We start from the raw sequence: 19,839 nt of genomic DNA on the forward strand, positions 1-19,839 counted from the left end.
CAAAATGTATCTCGATCTTCGCGAGATTCACGTAAACCGACGAGTAACCACGGAGACGAGCATAAACGAACGGCTGAAATGACATTTATTGGAATATGAAGTCAAATATGACTATATTTATATTTTATAATGACAACTAAAACACAAGCTAACATGACGGTAAGTTTTGAAAGTGGAAATGTTGCTATTTATCAAGGTTGAAGCGTCTTATTTTCACTTCGGGTGCTCAAAAAGTAGGTTGGTACAGTCCCATACGTAGTACATGATGTAGTCTATGTCAGATCGATTGAGGCGGGCCTGCGGCGGCGCAAACTCCGACCGCGGCCGCGTTTCTTTAGAGCGTGAGTCCGTTTTTGTTTTTTCTTATTGTAGAAGTTCTTTTTGTCTTGCGATTGAAAATAGAAACAATTCTAGGAGTTAATTTATTGGTCATTCTATCATTATCTAGAAAGTAGATAGTATCAGGAAAATATTCTAAAAAATTATTCTAAAAATGTTCTGAACTCTGATTCTGAAGTCTGATTGAAGCGTGAAGCCTGAAGGCAAACCTGATTCTCTGTGACTGAATGTGAGTCGCGTGTGAGTATGACTATCTGGGACTAGAACCTAGTCGTATTTTTATGACACTGTTCTGTTACTTTTTTTTATTTTTATCTTCATGATTATGTTGGCTATAGTCTACTTGCATGCTAACAACATAGCTAGGGTAGCACGCCCAGTATTCGGTCAATTCCCAGTATTCGGTCAGACAGCCGTTTCGACAGCTGTAACAATTTTAAAAATAATTTGCGAGCCACGAAACTTGCACAAATCAAGCAGCTGAACAACTTTTCTTAACTCTCAAAATTAAATCAGATTTAGGGCTCCGGAAAGATCTCCAACTTAGCTCAAAATTGGTCAGTGTCGCAAGACTTTCTGCACTTCTGCGTTCTCTTAGCACATGCGCTAACATGCATAGCCATATGTAGAAGTCTATTGCAAAACAACTGCGTGTGCTGTCGCAATGAATTTAGTATATGTGTGAAGAGAATCACTTCCGTGTTCACTCCATCGCAGTGAATTTGCAAATGACGCATTTGCCGATGTGCTAGAGGTATTTATAAGATACCCTTGCCATGCGGTATCGCTCGGCCAATATTCGGTCAACGCATTGACATTCAGTGCTTTATCGCGCAATTGTGTGAAAATAGTGCGCAAATACGCTTCGCTCTTTGGCAACGGAGATACCACGCACAAATCGCGTGACCGAATTTTAATCGGCGCGACCGAATTCTGGGCAGAAAAATGCTCCGTCTTCTTTCGGAAGTATTTTGCTTATCATTATTCTATATTTTAAGTGACTATAAAATCCTGTTAGAGGAATAAATTTCTTTTCTTTTGATGGGTACATTGCCAAATAAAAGAGGTAAGAATTCAAAATATTAGTGATTTCCCCTTAAGTGACCGAATACTGGGCACTCTACCCTAACATTTTTCAGAATACCACCCATATTTAGCAGTGAGTTTCATTAGATTGAGCAATAGAGTCTATTTTTTATGTTTCTTATTATTATATTAATGTAATTTGTGTTCTTATCATCAGAAAAACTCTCCCAAGCCAGTGCAGGTTCTGCTGAGAAGGCCAATAGCCCCACCCATTCCAACCAAACCTGCCATTCCAGAGAAACCCAAGACTGGAGCATCCTCATTCCTGCCTTTCCAGAGCCAGAGTATCCCATCTTACCTGGAGCTCAGCCAAGAATTCAGTGAGCACCACCACCTTCTAGTGCCCTCCTTGCCCAGCGACGCCCAGTCGGTCGCCTCCGACCTCATCGAAGATGTGTATGCACCGCAGAACACCCCACGCGCCAAGGAAATGGTACTGCGCTCCGACGAGAGTCCCTCTTTCCAGTCCCTTGAGGAAGCTCCCGATTGGAGATTCATCATCGAATCCCGGTATAACATGAACAAAGGAAGCGGACCGGGTAGGACGCTAGAATCAGACTCTCTGGTCAAACCATACAAACCACGCGGCCCTGAACCCTTTCCTCTCCGGCAACCAAAGCAACCATCGGAAATTTGCCCAGAGATCCTCTACGCGGACGTTGATGACCCACGGTTCTACGAGATACCAGAGTTCACTCTCAACGATTTCTGTCATGATCTGTCAAGAGTCTATGCATTACCGAAGGAGAGAGTCAAGAATATTGTCTTCTCAAAACAAAACTTTAAGAAAATGACAACACTCTTTGGATCATTCGCTCAAGAAAAGCGTCAAGTGAGTGTGAATACTCTGGAACTGAAAGGTAAGGAATTGAATCTTGTTCCAGATATATTTCAACCAGGTTCCCATTATTAAAATCAGAAGGCTTTTTGACTCTCAATCCAGTGGTTCAGGGTTTGCAACCCACCTGGCACTAACAACCTTTGGCAAGACAGAAACTCATCTACATTTGCTACTTACTCTCTACCCGGGGATAAATGGTACCTGGCAATTTGCTGAGATGATAGTGATTGCAGGGCCCCCGGGACAAACAGGATTAAAGTGACTCGGTAACATTGCCTCAGATTCCGAAACAAAATCCTGGATTTAGTTTATGCTGCAATCATAAATATAAACCTTAAGGGCAGTCAGGAATCCCATGACTATTACAAGCCGATTGCCTATCTGATTATCAAGATATTTATGATTAGAAATCAAATTTAATTTTTCGTTTTCCTTACAGTTTTTGTAACACTCCAGTCTATTGGGGAGAATGAGTATGGTAAAACAGGTCGCTCAAAGATTTTTACTTTTTTGAGGCACTTCATGATAATTTTGAAGCACAATTTTTTTAGGGCCTCAATATTTCACCATATCACAGAAACTGATAACACGTAGGGCCATGCATCTGAGATTTAACGATGTTAAACGATGCCTTTTAAAAATGCTGATGATGGTCCCGTGGGCAAACTAAATTACAATTGTATTCGTACCATACTTTTCTTTGCAGGTGAGGACATCCCAACCTTTGAGAACAGGGTCCCTCAGCACCAGGTCCTGCTAGAGATGGCCTGTGCCATCGAGGATCAGATGAGACAGTTGATGTTGGAAGATGTCCAGAGTCAGCTGCACGGCACGCAGACCAAGAGGTCGCCAGGGTCAGCGGGATCGATGAGTGTGGATGGAAAGTCGTTGCCCCCAATCAGGAGGTACGTTGTTGGCTCAGAGCTAGAGAAGAGCATTAATTAGCACTCTGTTCAGATTAATAGCCTTCTGGCTCTCATCAAATTATTTCAAGGAAGAATGTCTAGAGTTGGTTGCACAACACCTAAATTTAAGCAGGTGTCACGGTTAACAGGGACGTTGAGCATAGATGGAAAGTCACTACCCCCTATAGCAAGTTATGTTGTTTGCTAAAAGCAAGAAAGGCATTACCAAATAGCAATTGCATAGAATAATACCACTGTTTGCTCTTGGCAGATAGTATTGAGTTAAATGTTCTTTGGCAGCTCACCTTTAAAGGGTAACAATGTCTGAGCAACTTGAGCATCGCAGCAAGACATATATGAGCACTATTGACGTATGCATGTACATGTACATAAGAAGCCATTATCATCTATATTATTTGATTATCTTGATTTTGAATTCTTATCTTATCTCCAGAGACAAGGATTCATTATTCAGTGCACCAATCTCTAAATACTTCCAAGGATCTAGGAGATCTAATGAACCCTTTGGTAAGTTTTCAATATTTTTGTGTGACTGCGATGAAATACTATGCTTGATCATGTTGTTATTTAATTTTGTTATACATCCTAAGAAACTAATGTCCTTTGGTAAGACATTAATCTACCAGGAGATGTTGATCTGGTAGGATGACGAAAGCCCTATAGAAATTGCCATATGCCCTCATGGTGACCATATAATAGGAATACTCTCCAGGGAGTGGATAAGGTGCAAACCGTGTGTGTGAAGAAACTCATTATCGGCTTATAGTATCTGTAAAGGGCTTAAATACGGTATTGCATATTAAGCGCTATATACAGGTGTAACTCCAGATTTATTATTTTTTTCTATTCATTATGATCATCTTTCAATCTTTGTATTCTTGACTCTGCAATTATAGTCTTTAAAATATCTTAATTTTCCAAAAGCAATTTAAACAACACTTACTCATGAGCAGACAAGGGCAATCAATGATTGTTCATTTGTTTGTTCGACCCCAAGTGTTTCAGGTTCAATGATTTATTTCATTTTTTGTAAAGCGGATATTTTGTTGATTAAGTATCAGGTATCAAAAAATGTCATGATGGAAATTCTGCATTATGATATGAAGAAAGTTTATCATGGCTACATATATCATTGTGTATATTCATCTACGATGTAGGTCGTTTGATCAGTTTTCATGCAGTTGGGTAGGAGCTTCACATCTACTTAAGATGTCTTCCTGATTCAGCGACATTCCCAACTCGTAGCCTTATCAATCTTATTGTCAAAGAAATATCTTTATCTTGTTTTCTCTACAACGCAAACTTATAAGCTCGAGCCATTAAGTGACATTGTTGGGATATTGCTGTAAAATTGCATTCCACCCCTTGTACATTTACAACTTCACATCTTATACAAACAAATTTAGCCATTTAAAAGCCATGTTTGATGCTCTACTAACGGTAAAGGTGATTGGTAATTATATGCAATATGAAAGTTGACATCGAAACCGATGCGCTGAATAGTAAAAATGGACCAGATAGCAAGAATTGCTTTTGCTTTTATCTACCGTACAGATGGACCTGATTCTGATTCTGAGATCAACCCCTCAGAACTAGCTCTTCTAGAATGTCTCGTTAACGGAGGTCTAGCGCTCAGTTTGAAGGTAAGATCTACAGTGTTCGACAATGCTCCAAGGTTTGCTCCAGCCGCATTTGCTCCAGACTTCATTTTGTTTAAGATTTGGGATTAGGCAAGGGTTTTAAGTGGAATGTAGGGTATATCTAGGGTTAGGGTTAGAGTTAGGTTTACTGTTTGGTCTTGGGTTAAAGTTAAGAATTTGGTTAGTATGGGAACTTGTCTGTGGAGTGATTGTCACCAAAACATGCATTGCAGAACTTCTATGGCTACTGAATTTATATCAGAATTATCCTTTTATATATATCAATCAACTACTTTGTACATACATGTACACACTCAATGAATTAGGTTAAACATTTTTTATAGTTCCTCAATTTTTTCAGCTTCAGAATGAAAGGTTTTAAAAATGAAACTCGTATAACATCAGCATGTGTCCGATAATAACCAAAATTTGATAACTGGTAGGATTATATAAAAGTATACACTTTTGAAGTAGAAAGTTTTTAAAACAACATTACGATTATGGTTTGTAGTAAAATCCATTCTTACTAGGGTCAAACTGTGGATTGCAACTCGTGTACTAGTACATTTACCACTGTGACTTACATTTTGTTTGGAGGAATATTAGACTGACCACCAATGAGTTTGAGAATGTCGGTCTCATGAATGATCGGATATCTTTTTAGAAGGCCTTAAAGACCAAACTTGTTGGTCTCATGGGCTGTGATCTAATATTGATTTCAGCCAGTATGTATTGGTATCCTTGTAGATAAATTGTTTTTGTTTTATTCCTAGGCACACTTCATTTCGACATTACCTCAACTCAATCCGGTTCTGAAAACCTTGACCTATTTGAACTTGTCGTTCAATGATTTTAAGGTGAGCAAAATATGACTGGCTTTACACTTCTTCTTACTTTGTTATTGATACAATACATTCACATTTGGTTAGGTTTCTTTGCAAGAGAGGTACACAATGCTAAAATTATGATTTTAAGATAATAAAACAAATAGCCCTAATATCGGGTGAACTATGTGCTCTTAATTCCTGTAGGCATCTCTTCCACTTCCACTTCCACACTGTCTTGAGGAATGAATGGAGACATATTCCCACAACTATTTTGTTCTTGATATTTTGCAATTCCAACACCTCTACATGAATGCACCTTATTCACACCTTAGTGAAATGAAGTAGTTATATGTAGATTATGGGCCCAGTTGCACAAAACTTACCATTGATGGTAACTTTGTCATCAATGGTAACTACCATGGAAACCTTGATTTTGATTGGCTGCTGAGCCCTGTTACCATGGTAGTTGCCATTGATGGCAAAGTTACCATCAATGGTAAGTTTTATGCAACGGGCCATGGATAATTTTGCCAGATACAGAGGTCAGTTTGAGAGTAGTCCTTAAAGGGAAAGACCAGTATTGGAAACGCCCCAATTTCAAAAAATGAAATGGAAGCTCTTATTACCAATCAAGTGAAAGAATATGTTTTGAATAATACATGATGATAAATTTTTTTTCGGGAAACCGCCTACTAATTTATTATTTGGTAAATTAGTTTATCTATTGGGATGCGAGAGATAAAAACGCACGTGCCACGCACGTGTGCGTAGTCCCACATCTTTCTGTGTACAGGGCTTATGACTTCATGAAGATTTCTTATCATTTTGATGATTTCAGAACCTTGCAGTACATCTATGCCAGATGATCAACCTTTTCTGATTGATTTCACGTTTCTTTCAAAATGCAATCGCATGACCATAACTGGTCTTTATCTTTAAGGTATACGCTTAGCAATTCTTATTTTGTTTAATGTTTTCCTTTTTAATACAGAACATACCTATGATAGTGTTTGAGATTGAGAACCTTCAGATCCTAAAGCTAAGGAACAACCCAATCCGAGAGATCCCGTACGAGATCGGTCAGCTCACCAGGCTAAGAACACTGGTCCTCTCCTTCTGTATACTTTCAGACTTACCCCCCACGTAAGTATCCGTGTGTATGGGGCATTTAATAGTGACTTGACTCCCTCTACCCATGTGTGGAACAGACAGAGAGAGAACGGGTACAAGATAAAGGGTATCTTTCACAAAGACTAAGATTGACGTTAAGTTGGACTTAACTATGGCAGGCTGTTCATGCTACTAGTTCTTCTAAAAATTCCTGGCATTAGTTTCTCAAGGGATGTACAAATCGTGGTCACAAATCTACAGAAGTTACATTTGTTGATAGTTCATCAATGAAAGAAAAATATTATCTAAAGATCATAATGATGAGAGACCAATGGTGAGAGCAAACAGTGGCATTAACAGCCCGCCATAGTTAAGTCCAACTTAAAGTGGATCTTAGTCTTTGTGAAACACTCCCCTGTCAGATTTATCATAAGCTAAGAGGCTTGTCCTGTCCATACTTTTTGAACCGAATTATATCCCATGTAGATATCCATGTAGATACAGCATTTTATAGGGAATTGACTCTCAATACCCAGATGAGATAATCAGTTCAAAGATTGTAAAGGCCAGGCACAAGATTTGTTACTTTTACTGTAAAGCTGTAGATACTGGTTCTATCCTGATTCCTTTCAGACCCACCCCCACATTGGTATCCATGTAGAAGGCATTTCATAGTGATGTGACTCTCTATACCCAGGTGTGGTAAAAAATGTATGTTCTGAGAGATCATGTAGATGATTGATCAGACTGTCAAGCTTAAACTTCAAGTGGTCACTGTATAGATCAGTACTTTGAAACATTTTTATCAACTACTATATAAATATTACTACAGTGTATATATTGTTATTTTTTTATATACAGATTTTGACCGTGTCACATTCCCAGTGAAGACTCAAAATTTATTGTATCAAACAAGCGCATCTCTGTATTAAAAATTATATTGTTTCTCCTTGTTTGGCTCTTGACCCCAGCCTTTTCACACTGCCTATCAAGTACTTGGATCTATCCTTCAACAAGCTATCCTTCTTGCCAAACGAAATGAGACATCTCAAGTAAGTACCGGTCTTGAAAATGAACGTAGGTTGTCTGTTCAGAGCCAGAAGGGCGTTAATTTTGTGTTACAAGTATATGAGAGCGTGTTTATGCTCAACTTTTGAAGGCAGAATGAGCGATTTGTAACGCTCATCGTAAACGCTCATCGTAATCGCAGTTCCACGGTGCACTGTTCATGCTCACTTCTCTGGCTCCTCCAGGCAATTCTCCTTGGGTGGCCTTTAGCTGGATTTGCAAACCTGTGTGCGCATGCTACGTAGACCCACTAGAGGTTAGTGCGTTGACCCCATTTAAACGCGTTTACAAATTGTAAACGCATCTTTTTGTGAGTTTACGATCGGCGATCGTGATCGCCGTTTTTCTGTGATTCTACAAAAGTGAGCATGGACGCAACCGTGTTTTAAACTAAACGCGTAACAGAGGCCTGATTCTGGCCAGAAAAAGTGAAGCATAAACACGCCCTGAGTAAATGCCCTTCTAGCTCCAAACAGACATAATATATACTTCCAGGGGGGTGTTTCACAAAGACTAAGATCAACTTTAAGTGGAACTTAACTATGGCAGGCCATTCATGCCACTGGTTGCTCTCACCATTATGATCTTTAGCTAATATTTTTTCCTTCAATAATGAATTATAACAAAATGTAATTTCTGTAGATTTGTTACCAGTATTTGTACGTCTTTTGCCGAGAGACCATGTAATGCCAGTAAATGGTGAGAGCAAACAGTGGCATGAATGGCCTGCCATAGTTAAGTCCAACTTAAACTCGATCTTAGTCTTTGTGAAACACCCCAGGTGTGTATCATGGTATGCACTTTGGTATAAAATGTATAGTGATTGAATACCTTTGCACATATGCCGTGTGTGTTTTCTCATTGAGTCGTGCGTGCAATTTGGTACATATGGCCTTTATGTGGTCATATGCAGATCATATCTATGAATTATCTTCTGGCAATACTTTTTTGTGTGCATTTGTCATAACTGGACTTTCAAGAGTTAAAATTTGATGTAATATGATTTATTTAATTGTTAAATTAAGTAAAGAATATCTTCTTACCATTACCTGTTTCAGGATGACTAATATAGCCATTCTTTGTAGTAGTCCAAGTCCCAACCCTATTTTTTAAGCTAAAATTCTTGGTTGGGATTAGCCACCCAAGACAGGGAAGGAGCCAAGCAACTGCACAGTTAGCTTTAGCTTTAGCTTTTGCACCACATTACTAACTGTTGCCATTTTAATGTTGTTTATCAGGAGATTACGCGCTCTGAACCTGGAGGGTAACCAGCTAGCTGCTCTGCCATGCGGGATGCTGAAACTGAGAGACCTTCGCTATCTTAGGGTCATCAATAACTTCATGCACCCTCTCTTGTGGAAGGAAAACTCCCAGAACAACCCACAGGTCTGTACCAGTATATTCTCAGTAATTAAATGTACCTAGAATCACAAAATAAGTCTCCTGCAGTTGTTTTGTTCGTGGAAAAGGTAATACTACAAGTATATTTTCAGTAATTAAATATACCTAGAATTATAAAATCAAATTCCTGAAGTTTTTGTGTTAGTGGAAAAGGTATTTACAGGTATTTATTGGTACATCTTCCCGATTTATACTAATGAACATTCAGCACCTATTTTCTTCCATCCAATGTGTGTAGCTTTTCAACATTGACTGATTTTATAACTATCCATGAAAATGATATCCTTTCAATGTTTTGCATTGTCTGGTGCATTTCATCAGATTAGGGCTATAGCTTCATATGCATTATACTTTGCTTGACAGACTCCAGAATACTTGACATCATTTTAATTGATACTGCGTGTGGTGAAGGTACAACAATATTTTGCATGATCTTGTGTATTTCAGTACAATGGGGTTATACATGTAATTTGATATGTGTGTATCTTATTTTGCTTGACAGAGGTTATCTGACATGGCAGCCCTGGTGTGTAAGCAGGAAGGACTGGACTGTATAGAAGGACTACATGACTCACTGACGGTCTTCCTAAACAGGTAAGGTTCCTATCCATATTTTAATAACTATTCTCTGTATATAAGCATATTAATTTAAATGTACATTAGAAAAAAAAGCCTTAAGTACAACCCTATTTATCCTGGGCTATTTTGAAACTGCATAGCCAGCCCAGGAGGGGGGGGGGGGGGGGCTTTAGAAGCCCCCCCCCCCCCCCTATGATCTCGGCCGTGTAACGACCGATTGCCGCAAAAATTTGCATACATGTCAAGTGAAGTGTATAGAATACTATGGTAATTTCAATTTTTTGAAAAATTCACTCATTTGCATATTTATGGTAATTCATGCAAATAAGGTCATAAAATTCACATTTTTGCCCATAAATCAGACATTATTCATATTTAAGCATTCTTTTTCACTACATATGTTTTTTAGACCATTTGGAATAATAATACAACACAAAAAAAACCAGGGTTATTCCTAATGTTATCTATTGTTTTGATAATTTCTTATGTATTTCTCTGTTATTTAACTTATGTATTGTATTGTTTTTGTTGTTTTATTTCATTTCCAACTATAATTCAACTATTTTGACCCCAAAATAAACACCTAAACTATAAACAAGACCAAATAACCAATGTTTTATCTCTTTATTTGAAAAATGAGATTTCCATATGTTTTGTACACAAATCACAAAAATGAGCGATTTTTGGTCTGACATGCAAAGAAAAAAGGACACGTGACTTTGTAATGGTAGCTCCGATTTTCAAAAAATTTCTTTAAAAAAATGCGCAAGACTTGAAAGAAAAAAGTCACAAAATTTCAGTGCAAGATTTTCTCACGTTAAAAAATTATCAAGAAAAATGCCCCCCCCCCCGGGCTAAATACGGTTAAGAGCCTCGCTGTGTTGTTATGCCTTCGCCCACCAGAGGTGGTACTGGAGGAATGTTTTCGGGTTGTCGGTCCTTCGGTCCTGCTTTCCTGTTATCGCGATATCTTGGGAAACACTTGAGAAAAGAACTTTAAAGGTAAAGACCAGTAATGGTCATGCGATTGCATTGTGAAAGAAACGTTGTGGAATCGATCAGAAAAGGTTGATCATCTAGCATCTAGCATCTGCAAGGTTCTGGAAACATCAAAATGATAAGAAATTTGGCCCATTCTTTGTAAAGTTACAAGCACTATACACAGAAAGATGTATATGGGACTACCCTATCTCTCTCACCAGACCATGAGAGAGATAAATTTACCAAATATATGAATTAGTAGGCAGTTTCCCGGCAAATTTTTTATCATCATGTATTAGTCAAAACATATTCTTTCACATGATTGGTAATGAGAGCTTCGATCCATTTCATTTTTTGAAATTGGGGCGTTGCCAATACTGGTCTTTACCTTTAAACTTGATGATGGTATGATTCACCATTAATGCAGTTGCATTTGTCTTGTTTAAATGATGTCTGTAGGTTTGTTAATTGCCTTTTGTCACTGACTTTAAATTATGTGCAACACCTTGGGGTTGCAAAATTACCTGTTCCCGGTATTGCTTAACCCAATGCCAAACCATTTAATAGCAGTAAAGATCTTGCACTGGAAACAGTAAATAATCCTGAAATGTTAGGTATGTTTCCCAATATCCCATCATAAATACAATTAATTAATGAAATAGAATAATATAAGATGCCTTACAGAATTCTATTATGATTATTTCCTCCTCAGCTATACCACCTGTGACTGCTGCGGGGGGCCTCTGTACGGGCCAGGTATCCGCCTCATCCGACCCTGTCGCCGTGCCTATGGGGTCAAACAGGTGCCCTTCATCTTCATCTCCTGCTCTCCGGCGTGCCGAGACTTCTTCATGGTCAACACACAGTCCCTATCAGACATCCTCTACGAAGACTCAGATGAGGAGTATCTTGAGTAAATGGGCTGTTTGGGGAGTTATGACCTTTTGCATCTATTCATGTTAGTACATGCAGATGATGAAATGGAATACTGCACCATTGCCCAAACTAGCTCTTGAGAGTATTTCTCTATGATGATTCAGATGAGGAGTTTCTTGAGTTTTGTCCCCTTGCATCCGGAGCATGTTAGTGCATGCTGATGATGATATTGATCATAATAACAATACAGCATCTATAGTGCCATCATCCTCAATGATGATTTGGATGAGGTGTTTATAGAATGATTATGGCTGTTTTGGGAGTTAAAACCTTTTGCATGTGAAGCATGATACTTAAGATGATAAATACAACATTTACGGTGCCACATTTGCCAAGTCTCTATCATCTACGACGATTCAGATGAGGACTTTCTGGAGTAAATAATATTACAAGGTACTTTTCATGGTTTCATCATCCTCGTTTTGAGTTTCCCCTGTAGAAAAGCTTTTGCAGTTGTTTTTTTAAGCTACATGTGCCTCAAGAATGTTTTGGGTGTTACATACATGTATGTCCTTTTGGGTGTTATGTCATTTTGCATCTGAAGTATAAAGTGCACACAGATGAGATTTAATACTAATATGTACTTAGTAATATTAATACAGCATTTAACATGAACAATGGAGTTAGTTCCTTTTACACCCGGAACAGAAGCATCTGTAGATGGGTTTCTTGGATAATGACTGTTTGGGGAGTGCTTTTGCTTTTGTAACGTTCATGCATGTAGATGATATTCTAGAGTATTGGCCGGTATAATATATCAATGCTTTTGATTGATGTTAATTACTATTGTTTTCAATTTGAGCCTTTGCCTGAGCAATATCTTAAAGTAAACAGATTCAATGCCTTAAGATCTGTAGAAGTGAGTACAATGTCTGTTGAAGTTTTCATATTTCTCTTATTTTTAATATGTTATGAATAAGCTATGTTTTACCAAGGCATCACATCAGCAATCATATACTTCGGAGTGGTGAGCCATTCAGCTTTTAAAAACTATAAGAGTGCTCTTATGGACAAGAATTACAGTGAGGAAATGTGACATTTATGCAAGCAAACTCAAAGTGGACTCCCATGACCAAAGAGTATAGTGCAGTTACTAAACTGTGTCATGTAGCAAAAGATGAGTTGGTGAATAAAATGCACAGGAGCAAATGATTTAGCTATAGGAAGGACTAAAAGAGCTTTGAACACTCAGATAGAGTCCTGATAAAAAGAATGAAATACATTGAAATTGTTGCACCAAAATCTAACTTTTACCTAATCAAAACATTTTATCAAAAGGATCAGTATTATATGAACCAAAAATGTTATAATTATGTATATGTGCTAGTTATAGACATCTTCCTTAAGTTTAAATAGAACACAACATAACTTTGCCAGTGTGTAATTCTTCAAACAGGATGAACAAAACGACAACAAAAATCTAATTTTCATGAACAAAAAAAGCTATGAAGACCAAATATTTCAAAGGTTTTAAATTTAATTTATTAGAAATCTCATTACTTATATTTGCTTGAAAAAGATAATTCATATCTAATTATGGAATGATTTGCACTTCAGTTGAATTGAATCACACAAAAAACACATATAGATACATGTACCAATAATTAAACCACATTTGATCAAGAAAGTTGGTCGAAGCAAATGGCACACAAATTAAAAAGTAGGAGAATAAAGTCTTTCGTAATCAGATAATGCTTCTATGGAAGCTGTACATTACATAAAAACATATTTATACATGTATATAAGATGTAAATAAAATATATATTTTATTGTATATTTTAATATCCAATATGAATATCTATTTTAAAAGATTAAGCATGTATGTACAAATATTTGCACAATAAAGCGTACCCTGCCAATCGAATTCTGATAATATTATATCTTTGTTTATTCTGCATTTATTGTTGGAGACTGAGGTATGTTCTATGGGACAGCATCTCACAAAACCATCCAAAAGTCAGATTAACATAATTTAGTTGCTTTTCATTTGGTTTCTTCCTTGAGAATCTTCTTTGGTGTTGGAAAGACAAACATCATTTTGGTTAAAAAGTAAAAACAAAATTGAATTATATGTGACTTCATTTAATCATCTTTTTTTTTCTAAATACATATTCACAAATAATTATGACATCACAGTTAGGGTCTAGTGGATAAGTCACTGGACTGTGGATCATGTGATCCATGGTTCAAATTCCATTGCGGCACTAATGTACTTTAGCAAGACATTCATCTACACTTTGCACTCTTCACCCAGGTGATATACATGTAAATGGGTACCCTGTAGGAAGAACTTCCTTGAATGCTTTAGTGCCTCATACCACACATAGTGGCATTACTATCCTGGCTGTGAATTAAAAACTCTTCTATTGATTCTCAACATTTCAAACACCACTGTGCAAAACTCACTAAACTTCGGTACTTTAGTGACAATTGATAGCACCTAAATACCTAGCAGTAAAATACAATTTTTTTCAACTTACCGATGTTAGAAAGAATAATTTTTAAATACAAATCCTGAGTCTACTGTCAAACTTGCCGATCAGCACATCGTATTCATTGTGTGCATTTGTGTGCAATGTGTGTATTGACTATTCATGTGTGCAGTTGCTGCCTCTTAGCACGTAGTACAGCGCTAGAGGTCAATAGGCATTAGCAATGACTCTCTCCTATGCTTTAATCGCTGGAGTGCCTTAACCATCTCCCTGAAAATATGATACACATTAAGCACATATATGAGATATTATTGTTATTATTATTATGAAATCACTGTTGGTGGATATATATATATTTCATTTTGTGAGACAGGCTGCCAAGCATACCACATGCTCTAGTACATGTATATGCTGTACAAGAAAATTTGAATGTAAGATGAGTGACAAAGAATGCTTGATATCTATAGAAGCCCACCACACACTTTACGATCTGACTACGATCAGATCTTGAAAGAATTTGCAACATCATTTAATATGAACATTCAACCATGCTATGATTAGCTGCATAAGGGCGATTGCTATAAGTACACGTACCGGTAGTTGAATATTGGAAGTTGCTATGGATAGCTGCATATAAGCCATAGAATCCTAATCATCTTTGGTTGAAACTATACAAATGCACACATACTACAAGTAGATCATAGCACTTCACTGAGGTAGGCATAGAATTTCTTCTTGGCGATCTGGCCCCACTTAAACTGAGGAAAGAACAGCAACCCGTGTAGCGCTCCTTTGCAATTCTCCAGCACAGCCTCCACCCCAGCCTGTTTCAGCCTCTCCGCGTACATCACCCCATCGTCTCTTAGCACGTCAAAGTCGCATGTCAAGATATAGGCTGGTGGGAGTCTACCAAGATCTTCCTTGTACAGAGGCATGATCTTGTTGTCCAGCACCAAGGGTTTGAACCGCTCCCAGACTTCCTTGAAGGAAGGATCATGTTCGCTCACCAACGGGATGGCGTAGGCTTCGCATTTCAGCTTGGCCGGAACGCAGTCGTGAGTCAGTGCGTCCTTCAAGACGTCTTTCTCCTGCGCAGCGTAGGAGTGTAGGGCGCCCTTCAGAAGAGCCTTGGTGAGGCTGCCATCTTTCTGGCCTGTCAGGTAGCGCGGTGTCATCCAGCTGATGGAGGTTGTCGGCATGAATCCTCCGGAAATCCCGAAGGCTGCGTCGTGTCTCTGGTAAGAAGGTGTCTTGAGGTCCAGCATCTGCAGAAGTGGGTATAGCAGGATCTGTAGAAGAAAAAAAAATGGACAGGAAGAAACCAAAGGGTGACTAAAGCACAAAACAGTTCAAGATACATGTATCTTCAAAAGATGTTGGAAAAAGAAATGGGAGGATTAACTTATATTTACCTATTGTCTACACTAAATTTTCTTTACCAAGTTTCTGTATTGAAATTTTAAGGGTTTTGCATGCATAGGCCCCTGTTTACATGTTTGAAATTTGGAGGCCTTGCATTAATTCAGGGAGTTTAGGGGCCCATGTAACACGAACATGTGGCGTTAAAGTGTACTCCTAATTTTTTTCCATTCCGAGAACTCGACTTTCCCTTTAAGAAACAATACCTGCAGCTTTGGTCTAAACATTCCCTTGGCCGCGTTGGTCTTATCACATAGTTCCTGGACCACACCGGCAGCCAAGTTTCCTCCTGCACTGTCCCCACATATAGCAACTCGTGTTGGGTCCACCCCATACTCTTTACAATGCTTGAAGAAGTGCTTAGTGGCTGCCAGACAATCATCAAAGCCAGCTGGAAACGGATGCTCGGGGGCTAGGCGATAACTGAAACAGAATATTAAAATAAATGCTAAATTTGACAAGACTTTTAACTCAAGAGACACCAAAGCCATGCATGTATTGCATGTAGAATACATTCTATAATTGCATTGTACATGTACATGTGTACATATTTTACTCGCAAATGAATATCAAGACTACTAAATTCACACTCTTTTTATTATTCTTTAAGTTCATCCCTTTTATTACACAACTTGTTATACAAATGATTCTCCTTCTGAGAATCAATTGACAATTGGGATGAGGTACATATAACAAAAAAAGTAACTGCTTCCTTTTCAGGTCACTGTTGAAACTGTTACAGCTCCTCGATTATCTCGAGAATGCATTATAGGCCTACAATACAATTTCAAGGTCACCTTGGCCAATAATTTTAATCACCCCCCAAAGCAGTCAATATTTGTTTACTTTAACTCGGGCTACCTTTAAAACAAACTTTTCTGGGGTCAATGTACTTTGATTGGGGTCAAAGGGCAACACCAGTCAAACAGAGATCTAGATAACTTACTCAACAGATACGACTACACCTCCAATGACTTCAGCTATTTTCCTTGTGATTGGGTCGTACATACCTGCATACAGATAAAAGGGAAATGAGCTAATCTGCATCATGTTCGACCAAAATCATAACAATTTTTGAACGACAAAGAAACATGAAAGAAGTTTTCAAATGGAAGTCTCCGTTATCTAAATCATGTGGAATTAAGTTTTCTTCAAAACGTTTGGAGTATTTTTTTCTTTTAAATGAGTGTCCACATTTTTTCTTTTACTAGTCACAAAGCTTGCTTACTCATTGTACCCCTGCAAAGCATTATGTGGTGTTAGACATACATGTACCTCTGCTAAACAATGCATGTATGCGTAAAAATATCTTTAAACATCTTCAAGTGTTATGTGTAAAAAAAAAACTATTTCGAATTTTGTATTTTCGTAATGTAATTAAACATAATGCAAATGTTACACATTATTTCATTCACTTGTTACAAATAATTGTATTTCAATAGTCAGAATGTGAATTGCATACATTAATTGTTGCTAGGTAGGACAAATATTATGGCCTACCTAACAACACAGAGTGAAAAATTAAGATTAACTGTTGCTAATTTGAGGAGGGAAAAGTGATTAAATTAATTAGGAAACAATAAAATAAGACCTTACCTGCGCTTCCAAACATGAACCCTCCACCATGCATGAAGATGAGCCCTGGTAGATCATTCCTTTCTCTCGAGATGGGTTCATAGAACCGCACTGCGACCCCGTCAAAGTCTCTGACACTTGATTTGACCTTTGACCCAGTCACGACCGAAGGCTTAGGTTTCATCCAGAAGTTTGCAGATTCTCTAGCATTGACGAGGTAGGGTTTCCCGTTCCACATTCCTTTGATCTTCATCTGTGCGTTATGAAATATATTTCAAGCAAAAAGGGGAAAAGCAATAAAAATACACTGAAATAACAAACTGAAAAATACAAAATGCCAATGAAATTAATATTCTCATAGAAAAATTTCACTTTATATGAAACCAGCAACCTAGACTAGACAAGAAAATCAGTCCATCTCAGTTGAGGATATATTCTGCTGAAACTAGTTCTGAAAGTTCTGGCTTCACTAGATGTCTAAGATTTTGATGATGCCACAACATAGTCTAAATTTGTTGACCTGGAATGACCTTTGACTTAGACTTTGTGACCTGAAATTCTCCTCACATGATTGGGTACCTGATAACCCTTTAGTCCAAGTTTCATTGAATAGGAACTTATACTTTCAAAATTATATTAACAATTAAAAAACTTAACCTTGGTTAAGTTTTTTTTTTATGTTGACGCAGCACAGCCGCCGTTACCGGAAAAGCAGCGCCTATGTCTCGCTTTTTGCTACACGTCAGGCAAGACAAAAACCATGCCCTAATTACTTAGAAGTCAAACACAGGATCATGACATAACAAAGTCATAGGCTATGTGATGTTAAATTCACAAAACAAAATCTTCTAAAATAGTTGTAGATCTAGGGGTCTATCTTTAGTTTAGGCCTACCAGTTTTCAACTTTTTAAGTATTTTACTTTAAAATTAGTTTTTATTTAGATCTAGTAATCAAAATCTAACGTTATTTACTCTAACTTGGCTAAGCTTGGGCGAGTACTTACAAGCAATGCAAAAAGTCCAGTCTGTATCAGGAATTTTTGAGTTGCTCTTCTGCTGTCGATTTCTGCCGGAAGTTTTGGAATCTTGAACATGATGAAGACGAGCAGCAACAACCCAGCGGCAAGGAGCAGGCCAAGCAGGCCGAAGCACAATGCGAGCACATCCATCCAAAACGGTGTCCTCGAATGCAGAAAGGGCCGTTCCAATGCAATGTTCAACCAAACTTTACCTTCTTTACTTCAAAGTTCAAATCTAACCGCTGTAAATGTTGGCAACATCAAGAACAGGATTCTGTCATTGATATTGACCCTGTTCCAAAAGATTAAGTTCTTGTTTTATTGCTGAATTCGCGACTTTGGATTCGAACAGCAATCTAGACCGGTTACGTACGCGCGATGCGTTGATGATCTGACGACGATTATTACGTAATGACGTGACGTAGGGAATTTCCCTTATGTCAACAAACGTTCTCTGCTCTCTCAGTCGGGGTTGAAAAATGTGCTTCGCGCTCATTTCTTTTTTTGTGTTAAGCATCTACACACTTCAATAATGTAACGACAACAAAATGTACCTATATAGGCAAGGGGGTAAACTATAGGCTTTACATCCCTCGACATGCTCCTGGAGTTCCACAAAGCTAGCTTCATAAATACCACCAAAGTGTATGGGCGGAAGGCGGGCCAAATTTTAGACGCCACATAGTTTTGAACTACATGTATAAACTGTTTAGATAAGATTTGACCTATCCTGATGTGACACTTAATTTCAGTTATCAGCTCGTCATATTGTAGCTTCTTCTGCTAGTCAAGTTTGGATAAATAATGATCGAGGAGATCGCGACACCAAAATTCAAAGTTCCTAGTGCGTTTGACTTTGATATCAGCTCGATCATCAAACAAGATTATTTGTGTATGAATAATTGCTGTTTCAGCACAGGCTATGTTGTATTCATACAGTTCCATTTAATTATCTACTGGGTATTTATGTTTCAAGTCATTTACAATTTTATCGAATTTATGTGTACAATGTGTAATATTTTATTCATTGCTGTATTTATGCTGCTTTGATGGTATAGTTTTTATGTATTTTCAGGGCCCCATGAAAGCCTACATGTTGTTGAAAGGGTCACCATGGTAAAATATGAAATAATAAATAAAAATAATGAAAAGTTAATACATGTTTCGATAAAGAAGGCCAAATGTTACTGTCGGAAGCATATGATTGGCATTTCCTATTGTAAACATGACTTCTATTATGATTAATTAATTTTTTCCTTATTTTTTAAATGTTATGTTTCTCTCTTTTGTAATGAATTTGTTTAGAATAATATCATTTAATAATCATGAGGTTTTATTCAGATGTTAAAAGTTTCATTCAGCCTTTGTTGAACACCCCACCCCTTTTTTAAATCCCTCTTTCTCTCTCCCTCTTAATTCTCTCCCTATCTCCCTCTCTCTCTCTCTCTCTCTCTCACCCCTTTCTCTCTCTCACTCACTCCTCTCTCCCTCCCTCCCTCTCTCTCTCTCTCACTATGTATCTACCTCTAGGTAGTTCAGATGAGCAAATTTTCTCAATCAGAATCCTCTGTCATTCCATCTGTCATTCCACAACAACAAAAAGATTTTAAAATCCACTAATACAATCTAAAAATCAGTCAGTCAATTTCCCACATCACC

General features: G+C 37.8%; 2 protein-coding genes across 2 annotated transcripts; one reads left to right on the forward strand and one right to left on the reverse strand.

The window, feature by feature from the left end:
• On the forward strand, window positions 1-13,607 carry LOC757199. The gene is made up of 11 exons (XM_011667189.2): window positions 1-159; window positions 1,583-2,285; window positions 2,973-3,171; window positions 3,626-3,699; window positions 4,747-4,835; window positions 5,606-5,689; window positions 6,651-6,802; window positions 7,741-7,821; window positions 9,076-9,223; window positions 9,741-9,832; window positions 11,511-13,607. Exons 1-11 carry the CDS (start codon window positions 130-132, stop codon window positions 11,713-11,715), a joined length of 1,857 nt encoding a protein of 618 aa, XP_011665491.2. The 5' UTR covers window positions 1-129; the 3' UTR covers window positions 11,716-13,607.
• Window positions 13,608-14,720: 1,113 nt separating this feature from the next.
• Window positions 14,721-18,562, reverse strand: LOC583119 (arylacetamide deacetylase). Its single transcript, XM_783045.5, has 5 exons — window positions 18,166-18,562; window positions 17,182-17,413; window positions 16,532-16,595; window positions 15,792-16,008; window positions 14,721-15,455 (listed from the first exon to the last, which is right to left on the reverse strand). The coding sequence occupies exons 1-5, from the start codon at window positions 18,328-18,330 to the stop codon at window positions 14,865-14,867; spliced, it is 1,269 nt and encodes a 422-aa protein (XP_788138.4). The 5' UTR covers window positions 18,331-18,562; the 3' UTR covers window positions 14,721-14,864.
• Between the last annotated feature and the right edge of the window lie 1,277 nt (window positions 18,563-19,839).

The sequence above is a fragment of the Strongylocentrotus purpuratus genome, unplaced genomic scaffold, assembly GCF_000002235.5.
Source record: "Strongylocentrotus purpuratus isolate Spur 01 unplaced genomic scaffold, Spur_5.0 spur5_scaffold_12, whole genome shotgun sequence".
In the NCBI taxonomy this organism is placed as follows: Eukaryota; Metazoa; Echinodermata; class Echinoidea; order Camarodonta; family Strongylocentrotidae; genus Strongylocentrotus; species Strongylocentrotus purpuratus.